The 12,427-nt window shown below is 54.9% G+C and overlaps 1 protein-coding gene across 8 annotated transcripts; it reads right to left on the bottom strand.

Moving 5' to 3' along the window:
• Positions 1 to 829: 829 nt before the first annotated feature.
• On the bottom strand, positions 830 to 11,768 carry ITPA (inosine triphosphatase). Of its 8 annotated transcripts, none has more exons than XM_064572891.1 (10): positions 11,487 to 11,768; positions 9,303 to 9,360; positions 9,131 to 9,208; positions 8,434 to 8,507; positions 7,365 to 7,396; positions 6,974 to 7,089; positions 6,611 to 6,694; positions 2,664 to 2,740; positions 1,735 to 1,831; positions 830 to 1,307 (listed from the first exon to the last, which is right to left on the bottom strand). In XM_064572891.1, exons 3-10 carry the CDS (start codon positions 9,182 to 9,184, stop codon positions 1,245 to 1,247), a joined length of 597 nt encoding a protein of 198 aa, XP_064428961.1. In that variant the 5' UTR covers positions 9,185 to 9,208; positions 9,303 to 9,360; positions 11,487 to 11,768; the 3' UTR covers positions 830 to 1,244. The 8 variants fall into 8 exon arrangements, with proteins under 8 accessions (XP_064428961.1, XP_064428959.1, XP_045741446.1 ...); XM_064572889.1 differs by having other exon boundaries at positions 9,144 to 9,208; positions 11,392 to 11,539; XM_045885490.3 differs by lacking the exon at positions 6,611 to 6,694 and having other exon boundaries at positions 9,144 to 9,208; positions 11,392 to 11,539.
• Between the last annotated feature and the right edge of the window lie 659 nt (positions 11,769 to 12,427).

The following is a 12,427-nucleotide window of genomic DNA, read 5'->3' on the forward strand; positions in this document are numbered from 1 at the left end:
CTCCAACTCCAATAGAAGAGGCAAACCTGTGAGGGGGCAGCAGGAATGCTCGATGCCCTAGGTCACCTGACAAATGCAGCCCCAAGGGGGCTGGCATCGTCCACGTGGAACTGGCAACACTGAGCCTCCCAAGGCTGGCCGGCTGCCCGCGTGGGGGGGTGGGTACCCTGGTGCATGGGTGGGGGGAGGGGAGGACCAGGGTGATGCTCCCCGGTAGGTGGGCATGGGGACAAGCATGTTCATGGTGTGGGTAGGGATGGGTAGCAAAGGGGGACAGTGTCCTCTAGGCCTGGGACATCACTCTAAGAGTTGATAGCAAGCACAGAGGGCTGCCCGGCCCTAAGCTCCATGTACCCACCCCATGCGTGCGGCATGTGATCCTTTGGGGCCCCTTCCCCAGTGGCCTGGGTGTTCCCTCCAGGGAGGGCTGTATCCAGAATCACCAGGCGGGGAGCAGACGAGCCCCCAGCACCCCACGTCTGAGCCCCAGCCAGACAGCCCTTCCGGGGGTTAACAACCCAGCGGAGCCCCACAGGCTGCTCTGTCATACTGAAATAGAGCCCACCCCCCAACCCAGCAAACACCACGGAGGCAGCTGGGTGGTGGCCTCCCTCCGTGGGGGGCAGGCAGCATGTGTCTGGCATGGAAACGGTCAGCTCACGAGCTGAAACTTGAAGAACGAGAAGAAAGATGCGATACTCCAGCGAGCAAGGTCATGCGGACACCCTCGGCTGCTACCCTCGTCCCATCGTCGTTCCCCGCCACCCCCCACCCCCCCAGAGGTTTCCTGCTCCTGCGCAGAGATTCAGGAAACACACAACTGCCTGGGGCAGGTTTCAAAGCTGATATATCCAGTTTATTCTGGAGGAAAGTGCCTTCCAGTATTTTTATTTCTAACCCTTTAAAAACGTCGAGGGCGATTTGTGGGGTTCTTCCCGAACCCTCGGGCCTGCTGCGGCCAGGTTCACAGCCCAGGTCCTTTCAGGATCCCAGGCCAGGAGGCTGTAGGAGGGCCCACTGAATCCCCAAGGGCCCCAAGTTTCTCCCAGCTGAGCCAGCTGCTCCTCCAGGGCTGGTGAGGCTGTCTCAACCCCCCCGCCCCAGGAAGCGGTGATCCGTACGGCAGTACTTGGAGGGCTGCCCGTCTGATGGCGGAGGTGGCAGGCTAGCCTTCCCCAGCTCCCCGGCCGGGGCAATCACCACCAACTACCGGGGGAGCGAGGCCGCCGAAGTACTTCTGCAGCTCAAGCAAGGCCCGGAAGCGATGGGAAATGGTGTTCTTCTCCGCCTTGGGCATCTCTGCATACCTGAGGGGTGACAAGAGCAGTTCAGAGGTGCCCGGATTCAGGGGGTGCGCTTCCCTCACCCGTCCTGGAGCCCAAAGCTCAAGGAGTCGCCAGGAAAGGGTGATGGGGCCCCCAGCTCCTGGCAGCCAGAGTTAATTTAAAAAAAACAAAACAGAGAGAGGGGCGCCTGGGTGGCTCAGTCGTTAAGCGTCTGCCTTCGGCTCAGGTCATGATCCCAGGGTCCTGGGACCGAGCCCCGCATCGGGCTCCCTGCTCGGCCAGGAGCCTGCTTCTCCCTCTCCCACTCCCCCTGCTTGTGTTCCCTCTCTCGCTGTGTCTCTCTCTGTCAAATAAATAAATGAAATCTTAAAAAAAAAAAAAAAAAAGTTTTAAATTCCCCTGTAGGTGGAAACCCGTATTGACGAATGTGGAAGGATGTTAGACTTGCCCAATTGTGTCCAAAAGTCGTTACGGGAAGCCAGAGACAGGGGGACGAGCTGCATGTTTGATCAGCTTTGTCATCTGTTGACAGGAAACAGTGGGACCTGCCGAGTAACACGACAGTCTCCTCTTGTGTACTGCGGGGGTGGTGCGACAGCCGGCCGGTGGCCCCTCCTCCGTGTCAGGCCTCCAGTGAGGTGAGGACCACAGCCCGCCTGGGTGCCGCCGGCCTGGGCTGTCCAGTACGTGGCCACTAGCCACGAGTGGCCATGTACGTTGAAATCAACCGCAGTTGAATCAAACTACGTTCAGTTCCTAAGTCCTACTGGATAGCCACGTACTGGATCGAACAGTGGAGAAACAGAGCCTTTCTCGGTCTTGCGTTCCTGGATGGTGCTGCTTCACGTCGTCCTCAGCCCTGTCTGGCTACTGTGAGGCCTCAGGCCACGCTCCCTAGGGGCCCCTCAAGCCTGGAACACTTGATTCCAATAATGGCCAACATGTCCAGTGCAAACAAGGGGGCCGAGGGGTCAGGGGGAAGTAATGAGGACACTTGGCACTGGGGTGGTTTCGTGCGGTGCTGGAAGTATTAACATTTTCCCAAACTACACAGGGAAGCCAGATCATCCCATGAAACGGTCAGGTTTAGATGTGACAAGCCAAGGGCAGAGGGGAAGGCACTCGAGTCACACAGCTGCTCTGTGCGGAGCTGGAGCCCAAGGGCCCGGAACTCCCAGCTCTGCCTGACTGCCTCCCGCGCTGGAGAGCAGCCCACGCGGATTCCTCGCGTCCCCCCCAGCAGAACCGCCTTCAGCTGCAGCAGCAGCCTACGGCCGGCCCGCGAATCTGCACGCCTGCGCTCGGGCGGGGCGCCCAGCCAACCCGCACCGCGGCTGCCCCAACCCCACCGCCCCGGAAGAAAACGGGGCTCCTTACGTCTGCTCATATCCATCAGGCTGAAAGCAGGGATCCCAGCCAAAGTCTCGGCAGCCTCGGGGCGCCACGATCTGGCCCTGCCAGGGGAGAGGGGGGGGGAACAGGTGTATCACTGGGCACAGAGGAAATGCCCTAGGAGGAGGGTGGCCAGTTTGAGTCTGGCTAGTTTATGTACTTGGTTAAGCCCCAGGTATTCAAAATAGACGGTTTCAAGAAGTCCGCGGTACCTGCACGTTCGCTGAATACATAAATAAAAGGCAGTGGGCCCGCTCTCCCTGCACACACACACACACACACACACACGGCTCTCCCTGCGCGCGCACACACTCTCCCTGCGCACACACAAACACACGCTCTCCCTGCGCGCGTGCACACACTCTCCCTGAGCGTGCACACACACAGCTCTCCCTGCGCGCACACACAAACACACGCTCTCCCTGCGCGCATGCACACTCTCCCTGCGCGTGCACACACGCACACCTCTCCCTGCGCGCGCACACAACACTCTCCTTGCGCACAAACACACGCTCTCCCTGCGCGCACACACACACACACCTCTCCCTGCGCGCGCGCACACAGCTCTCCCTGCGCTCGCACACACAGCTCTCCCCACGCGCGCGCGCACACACACACACTCTCCCTGCACACACACACCTCTCCCTGCGCACGCACACACACAGCTCTCCCTGCGCGCACACACACACCTCTCCCTGCGCGCGCGCACACAGCTCTCCCTACGCTCGCACACACAACTCTCCCCGCGCGCGCGCGCGCACACACACGGCTCTCCCTGCGCGCGCACACACACACACACGGCTCTCCCTGCGCGCGCGCACACACACACGGCTCTCCCTGCGCGCGCACACACACACACGGCTCTCCCTGCGCGCGCACACACACAGCTCTCCCTGCGCGCACACACACACCTCTCCCTGCGCGCGCGCACACAGCTCTCCCTGCGCTCGCACACACAGCTCTCCCCACGCGCGCGCGCACACACACACACCTCTCCCTGCGCACGCACACACACAGCTCTCCCTGCGCGCACACACACCTCTCCCTGCGCGCGCGCACACAGCTCTCCCTACGCTCGCACACACAACTCTCCCCGCGCGCGCGCGCGCACACACACGGCTCTCCCTGCGCGCGCACACACACACGGCTCTCCCTGCGCGCGCACACACACACACAGCTCTCCCTGCGCGCGCGCACACAGCTCTCCCTGCGCGCACGCACACAGCTCTCCCTGCACGCGCACACACAGCTCTCCCTGTGCGCGCGCGCGCACACATGAACCACAAACCTGATCAGCCCACTGACACCCCTGGGCCGCTCTCCCTCTCTCTACAGCTCTGACAAACTGTGACCTCACTGAAGAGAGTCAACTTGGAAAAACTGACAGAAAACATGTTCTCTGAATAGGAAGTTACGAGGCCCTGAACTATGCACACAAGCCCTATGACTGCTACTCGCTGTTATTACGTTAAGTGCAATAAACTGCTGCATTTCTCAAACTACAAAGGAGGCTCTAACAATTAAATGAATAAACAGAAATTACTCAGCACACTGTTCAATACATAAATGAGCTCAGTAAATACCGACTGCAATAGGCAAATTCCAACAGGAAAATGTTACAGAGAACCGATTTAATTCAGCACCAATCAGCACCGTGAGATGTCATGTTGCCTTGAAGGTTAAAAAATAGTAATTTTAAAAATACAAGGGAGGAGGGGCGCCTGGGTGGCTCAGTCATTAAGCGCCTTCGGCTCAGGTCATGATCCCGGGGTCCTGGGTTGAGCCCCACGTCTCAGCAGGAGTCGGCTTCTCCCTCTCCCTCTGCTCCTCCCCCTGCTCGTGTGCGTGCTCTCTCTCTCAAATAAAATCTTTTAAAAAATAAAAAATACAACGGAAGTGGCAAAAATGGGCATTAGCCACGTAACTGCCAAGTTGTTCGGCCCAAAGGCAGATTCCACTGGTGCCGGTGGGGAGCCGCGTGACCAAGGTCCATTACTGAGCCACTCTGAACCTCGCCCACACCACAACTGGTTTTCTGGTTCAATCTGCAGTGGGGCAGGTAATGTTCTCAGCACTGGAGCCGTACCAGGCCTAGCCTCGCCCTGGTCAAATGGACCTCTTAAGCAAAACAGGCTTTACACCAGTAAACAAAAGAACGATTACAAAATGCAAAGTGCCTTAGAAGGAACAAACAGGGAGCTGGGCTCAAGAATAACAGGATGGAGTGACCTAGATTGGGAGCTCAGTGAGGAGACACTTTGGCCACATAAAGTGATCGGCAAGAACGTTCCAGGTGGAGGACACAGCTGGTGCTGGGACCCAAGATGGGGACGGGCTCGGCATAGGCGTTGTTGCGAGGACAAGATGATGGGGGTCTGGAAAGCGTGAGTGAGGACAAAACGAAGAGAAACAAAGCCACCTCAGGTAACGTAGGGGCTAGCAAGCCACAAAGTGCTTGAAGCTGGGGAGACAATCGGGAATAGTGGGGACCCCAACAGTGGGTCACCCCAGTGACCAGGCCCCATCGGCAGGGACTACGGTTGTTCACACTTCTGATGTTTTAGAGAACATTTCTGTGAAAGTAGCAGACATCTAGAATTAATTTTTAAAAATGTAACCCAGCGGGGCGCCTGGGTGGCTCAGTTGGTTAAGCGTCTGCCTTCGGCTCGGGTCATGATCCTGGGGCCCCGGGATCGAGACCCGCATCGGGCTCCCTGCTCGGCGGGGAGCCTGCTTCTCCCTCTAACCCTCCCCCTTCTCATGTACTCTGTCTCTCTCATTCTCACTCTCTCAAATAAATAAATAAATCTTTAAAAAAAAAAAAAAGTAACCCAGCAATTAGGACGCGGCCATCCTGGTTCTGCGTGAACATCCAAAGGCACCGAGCACGGGATCTCAAGCTCGGATCGCACTGGTACGCCTGTGCTTGCAGCAGCAGCGTTACTCAGCCCGACGGGGACGCAATCTAGGTGCCCATGGGCAGATAAACGGGCAAAACAAATGCACAGATACATACAATGGCTATTATTCAGCCGCAGTAAAAAGGAGGGGTTCTGTCACCTACCACACAATTCTGTGCACGCTATCACACAAATGATCCTGGGAGGACATTATGCCAAGAAATAAGCCGGCCACAAAAAGACAAACACCGTGTGCAGGATTCCACCTAGACGAGGGGTCTGAAGTTGCCAAACTCTTAGAAACAAAAGCGGAATAGCAGTTGCCAGGGGTGGGTGGGGAGGGGCAAGGGGGAGCTTTTATTCAATAGGTATAGTTTCAATTTTTTTTTTTTTTTATTCATGAGAGACAGAGCGAGAGAGAAAGGCAGAGGGAGAAGCAGGCTCCCAAGGAGCAGGGAGCCCAATGCGGGACTCGATCCCAGGACCCTGAGATCATGACCTGAGCCGAAGGCAGACGCTTAACCATCTGAGCCACCCAGGCGCCCGGTATAGTTTCAATTTTGCCGGACGAGAAAGTTCGAGGTCTGTGGCTGAGCAGTGCACATATAGTCAATACCATTGTACCGAACTCGTAATAGTGGTGAAGATGGTAGTTTTATGTTTTTTACCACTATTAAAAAAAAAAATTTAACCAGGCAGGGCATCATGAAACGTCTATGGACAGCCCCCAGTGGAGACTCTGGGGCGGGGCTCTGTGGGCTACTCAGGACTCTGGATTTTATTACGAGCAGAAGGAGTGATGGGCCAGAAGGCATCGACCTGGACACGAGGAGGAAACGGCTGCCCTGCGGGGGAGCAGGCCAGCCCCAAGGGTGGTGTGGACCCTGCAAGAAGCAGCTGAACCCAAGCGTCTGATAGGCAGGCGGGGCTGTGCTGAAGGCTAGCTGGGGAAGGAATGAGCTGGGGAAAGTTCAATTCTACAGGAACATGAGAAGTTGGAAAGGATGTGAGATGCTCTAGGGAAGTCGTCACCTCAACACTTGGACAGGGATGGGAGCTGGAAGAAATTTGGGCTGTCCGTGCAGCTCCGGGAGCGGTCACCTTCAGCTTCCACATCTGCTTCTTAGGAGGGGACACAGTGCAGAGCTCTAGGTGGACCAGGCCTCAACAGCCATGAGTCACCGTGTATCTCTGGAACACCAGCCTCAGAGGTCAGATAGATTTCAGGATTGACAGCACTCCTAGTTGTGATGCTCAGGGGCATGTCTGGGCAAAGCTCTGGGAACTAACTGACCACGAGCCCTTCCCACCACCCGCCTGCCTTAGACCCTGGGCCAATGGCTGGAGCCGCAGCGCCCTCTGGCGGCCCGCGGGGGAGGCAGCGCGGGTACGCACCAAGGTCCGGCCCCTGAACAGGCGCACTGGCTCGCTGGGGTCCCCGGTGCTGAGTGCGAACGTGCAGAGCGCGTAGGCAGACTTGTCCTCGAACCCAGCCAGGAGCTGGTAGAGACCTGCGGGGGCGGTGGGGGGGGAAGGGGGAGCGTAGTGGTGTCTGTGCAGCTCAGCTCCCAGCCTTACTCCCCACACCTGAGGCCCTGGGAAGCCACCCAATTTGGGGAGCTTATACATGTCATCGGATAGGTTTTGTGCTTAATACCCTGGAAATTGGGTGATGGGGACATGGAGCTCGTTATTCTATTCTACTACTGTACTAGTTGGGACCCCTCCCCCAGACCACCTCCGGATTCTCCATTCCCAACAGCTAGGGAAAAGAGATTAATAATACCTTCAGGCTTTAACTTGTCCAGAAACCACTTTCTGCAAGAGAAATAAAGGTGAGTCAGACACCAGGTACAGATGGAGCTTCCTACCATCTTCTCTGGGCTGCACCCCCTCACCCCACCCCCAGGATTAGAGCCCCAGGACAGCCAGGGGGCATGATAACAATTCAAAATGAAGAGGAATAATCCAATAGGAAAACGGACGGAAGTAAACAGGCAATGCACAGAAGAATTAATAAAACCTATGAAGGCCTCAACCTCATTGGTAATTAGAAAAATGTAAATTCAGGGGTGCCTGGGTGGCTCAGTAGGTTTAGTGGCTGCCTTCAGCTCAGGTCATGATCTCAGGGTTCTGGGATCAAGCCCCACATCAGGCTCCCTGCTCAGCAGAAAGTCTGCTTCTCCCTCTCCCTCTGCCCAACCCCCATCCTACCGCTTGTGTTCCCTCTCTCTCAAATAAATAAAATCTTAAAAAAAAAAAAGGAAAATGCAAATTCAATCCAAATGTGGTAACATTTCACATTCCCCACATGGCAAAACATTAAAGTCCTAGTACTCAGTGCTGGTGAGGATACGGAGCAACACATATGGGTGCTACTGCCTTGGCGAACATACAGGCAATCCAAAAGTTCAAGATAAACGTGTCCAAAACCCAGCAAAAGCACCTCGTGCCTATGCCCTCCCACCCCAGCCAGGAGCATTCAAAGTGAGATATGTGTACCCCAAGAGATACACAAAGGCCATCTGAGGGTGTCCAGGGCACTGGATAGTTTCAAGGAAATCCATTTTCAGATCTCAACTTCCTTATTTCCTTTTTCCTGAAACTGATCTGCCACAAATGTACCTCTCCAGCAGGTGGGTTCCACCGGCCTATCTCCACTTACACAATCACAGTCTCACACTTTACAAAAGAAAGGCATGCCTCTCCCCGACCCCTAATCCTTCCTCAGGACAATGTGAAATATTGGTATTGACACCAAGACAGTGAACGACCCACAATATCAGGTAACCAATCATTTCGAAGTTCAGGTGATTTGGGGGCCAGGGCCCTGCGGGGGGCGGGGGGGGACTCACATGTAGGGGCCAGGGAGGCCCCCGAGGGCATTGAAGCACAGACAGGTGTCCTCCACCAGTACAGGCCCCCGTACCTGCAACACAAGGAGGCGAAGCCCCGAGACCTGTGACCGGAGTAGGCCCTGTCCCTAACCTGAATTCCCAGGCCAGCCAGGCTGGGGCCAGGCCCAAGCTAGTTGGGATCTACAGCAGCTGCAGTTAACAGCTATAGGAAACTGCCCCTGGCTAATCTCTTTTCTTCCTTCGAGAGACAGGAACACCAAAAACTTGGAAGGTTGTAAAGCTTACTCCAGGCACAGCAACCAGAGAGGTGGGATTCACACTCGGACAGCCTGACGCTTCGGGGAAGTGTTCTTTCCCAATTCCACAGAGATGTGTGAGTGCGGGGGCAGATGTGTGTGGGAGAATGCAGGCACTGGAATGTATGTATCTGATAATCGGAGACAAGTGTGTGCATATGTGTACGTGTGTGCGCTTACGTGCGCGTGTCTGTGTGTTGGTCTGGGGATACTATGCAGTAAAGGCTGAGAAAGAAAGGTAGTATTCCTCTGCCAACATTAACTGACCCCAATCTAGCTAGGCCTGGGCAGGTCCTTGAAGTTATGACCAATTGTGCCCACCCTATTATTCTCTGCCTGAGCCCAGCAGGTACAGCCCCCAGGAGCCCCAGGACAAGAGGAGCAAGTTTGGGACGCACGAGGAGCAAGCACCTGGCGAGCTGCCTCCCGACACTTCTGTATGGAAATCTCATCAGGCTCTCCCTGGTACTCCGGCACTTGTTAGAGAAACAGATATACAAAGAGAGTCAGGTCACAGGGAGACAGAGAAATCAAACCATCTTTCAGAAATAAAACAAAACAGAGACATACGGTCAATTTTCTGTGCCACCAAAGTGCATGGAAACTTATCTCCCAGAATCTGAATGACCTGTTCCAAAATGAAAAAATATTTATTACCATTTGTTAACAATTCCCTGTTACTACAGAAGCTGTCACCCACCTTTCTCTTCAGGTAACTCTCCTGACAGCCCCCCTAAAGCTGAGTAAGTCAGGCCCAGGAGCCTCACTCCAGACTTCAGGGTCCCACTCCAGCAGATCAGCTCCCCCATCTCCTCAGTCTCCTACCCTCCTACTTCAGGTCTCTCTGTTGACGTTAACCCCCCACCCAGGACACCCTCTTCCCTTCTCCTGCTCCCTAAAACTCTATGTAACCTCCTATTCTGGCAATTCTCCATCAGGGGTTACCCAGAATTCAAGAGGCCTGCGAACCCGGATGGGGAAAAAAATGCCTTTATTTTCACTAACCCTTAGCTGAAATTTAGCATCTCTTTCAATTGTGAGTAAATATAGAAAACCAAAATAGCATCAGCAGTTCCTGTGACCTTTAAACCTATTAAAATCACAGATGTTGTCGTATCCCATTACAGCTGTAGCAAATATCTCAAAATATTTACAACCCTATTTGAAAATTATGGTAACTACACACGGCTACATTGAATCCTTTAATGCATTAAAAAAGTGTATGTTAACTAGATCACAAATATTTATATTGAGAATTGTACTTTAATAGAATTACTTTCTTTTGTAACCCTATGTATTTTACTTTGTACATTTAAAAATACTTCCCTGAAAAACGGTCCACAGACTTCATCAGCCTGTCAATGGAGTGCCATGGGATGAAGAGTCAAGACACCCTGTTCTAAGCCAACTTCATCTAACCCATCTTCTTCGGTGAGCCTCCTCTGGCCACTCTAGCCACTTTTTAAAACATAGGAGGCCACATTCTCAACCAGACACAGAGATGGGCTTGGGAGCTGGCACCCACCATCCTGCATGGGCTCTTTTTCACGGTGGCGCTACTTGTCTGTTTGACCGGCCTGGCCTCAGGATCCCAAACTTTTTATCAGCACGGGGCTCTGGCTCTTGAGTAGGACACCCTGTACTGCCACAGAAGTGCCATCATTCCCTATGCTGTGGACAAATGAAAGGTCGGTCCCCTAATGACTGGGTCCCACTCGTCTGCCTCAACATATCTAGTGGATGTCACCCTGATTCTGCACCATGACTCACCTCCTTGGCCATGGCTGACTGAGCAGGGGCAAACCCTTGACCCAAGCAAGGCTAATGAGAGCTAATGTATGGCAGAAGCCTCACTTCTCCCTCCACCAGGAGCGAAGTAAGCAGAAAAACGCTTACTAGGAAAGGAATGAGCATCCAGAGAGAACTACGAGGACTAGATAGGCCCTCGGGAGACTCCTCAAATCTTGTGGGACATCTTAACATTGTATTCCCAGAAGAGTCACCTAGTAGTTGACATGAGTTCCCTGTGTGTGTCTATTATTTGCAGCCAAAGGCTATCCATCCACCCGCAGAACCCTCACAGCTAGCCACAAGATTCCCAGAGTCAGGAACTCTGGGGATCTAATGCTTTCTTCACTCCTCCTCCCTACTGCACTGTGAAACCGACCTTCCAAATCATCCCCATTTCACAGAAGAGGAAAAGAGGCTGAGGACCACATTTCTGGACCGTGGTGGGGCGTGGACGGCTCAGTTTGGTTGCCTGTCCCACGCTCTGTCTCGCCCCTGCCACCCCCAGGTCGGCAGCGGGGTCTGGATCAGCTCCAGAGGGGTGTCAAGAGTCCCCGTTTGGGGTCTAGCCTAATAGATGACCTTTGGGACAGGTACTAAGGACCCGGCACTCCTTTGGCTCCCGCAGCTCCCGAGCTCGCAAGCCTGGATCTGTCAACGCCTTAATTCTATTAAAGCCAACCACCGGCCCGCTCCACTCCGCACACACGGCCATTTCGCTCAGCGCGGCCCAACCCGTTCCACACGCCCGGGTCGGCCTCTCCGTGCCCCCTCCGCCTGGAGGCCGCCTCTCCGCCCGATCCCCAGCGGGCCCTACCACCCGCTACCCCCTCAGCCGCCTACTGATCGGCCCCCCGCGCCCTCCCGGCACCTCCTCCAGCTTCTTGGCGTTCCCCGTGACAAACACGATCTTTTTCCCGGCCAAGGGGGCCGCCATGCTGACTCCCGACTGCCCTGCAGACCCACCGGAAGTCCTCTGCCTCAAGTGGCAGGCACTTCCGGCTGACGCGGAAGCGGGCGGCGCAGCTTCCGGCCTAGGCTCCTGGAGCGGGGATCCTCGGGCTCCCACCGAGCGCCTAGCGTGTCCGCTGCAGCCTAGCTGCCTTCGGGCGAGAAGGCCGTCCTGGACGCCCAGCTTCCTTGCTCAGACCTTGGGGAACAGAGCGCCCCCTTTCCGGATGAGCAGCCTGGGGCGACGGGCGCTAAAAGGGAGGGAAATGGCGCGGCCCGTCAGCGCCGGAATTGCGGGGTCTTCCCGGGACTGGCGGTCGAGTGTGTTGAAACCAGGCCCTCCCCGCAAGGGGCGCTGTCTTCGAAGAGAAGAGACCGTTGCAGCCACCGGCCCCACCCCTGCTTTCTCCCCTCTCTGGGAAGGGGGCACCGAGGGAGGCAAAGAACCTGCACCGTAATGAGCTTGCAGTCTTGTGCCCCGGACGGTTCGCCTTCTCCGCGGGCACCTACAAATCTGCCCCTGAGAACTGTTTTCTTTTGGACAAGGGCTGCAAACCTGACCTCACCTCCAGCCCTACTCCCTTCTTCCCTTGCCCGCCAGCTTTGATCACTTTGACTGTGGATTAAAAAAAGAACTTGTTTTAAATTAAGGTATAATTAACATATAACATTAGTTTCAGGTGTACAACTAATGATTTGATATTTGTATACATTTAGAAGCATTCACCTCAGCAAGTCTGGTTAACATTGATCACCTTACAGTTACACATTTTTTTCTTGTGATGAGAACCTTTAGATTTACTCTCTTAGCAAACTTTCAAATATGCAATACAGTACTGTTAACTGTAGTCAACATGCTACCATGCTGTACATCTCCAGGATTATAACCGGAAGTATATACCTTTCAACCCCCTTCACCCATTCTCCCGTAACCCTACCACCAATCTGCCCTCTGT

Source organism: Mirounga angustirostris, unplaced genomic scaffold, assembly GCF_029215605.1.
Source record: "Mirounga angustirostris isolate CCGP_5_RB_7025 unplaced genomic scaffold, mMirAng1.0.hap1 SCAF_10, whole genome shotgun sequence".
Lineage (NCBI taxonomy): Eukaryota > Metazoa > Chordata > Mammalia > Carnivora > Phocidae > Mirounga > Mirounga angustirostris.

Coding starts and splice junctions, on each gene's coding strand:
- ITPA (XM_064572889.1), bottom strand. CDS start 11,457: ATGGCGGCCCCCTTGGCCGGGAAAAAGATCGTGTTTGTCACGGGGAAC. Junction 9,361..11,391: donor ACGCCAAGAAGCTGGAGGAG/GTGCCGGGAGGG, acceptor ATTTTGGAACAG/GTCATTCAGATTCTGGGAGA. Junction 7,397..8,433: donor GGCCTCCCTGGCCCCTACAT/GTGAGTCCCCCC, acceptor TTTCTCTTGCAG/AAAGTGGTTTCTGGACAAGT.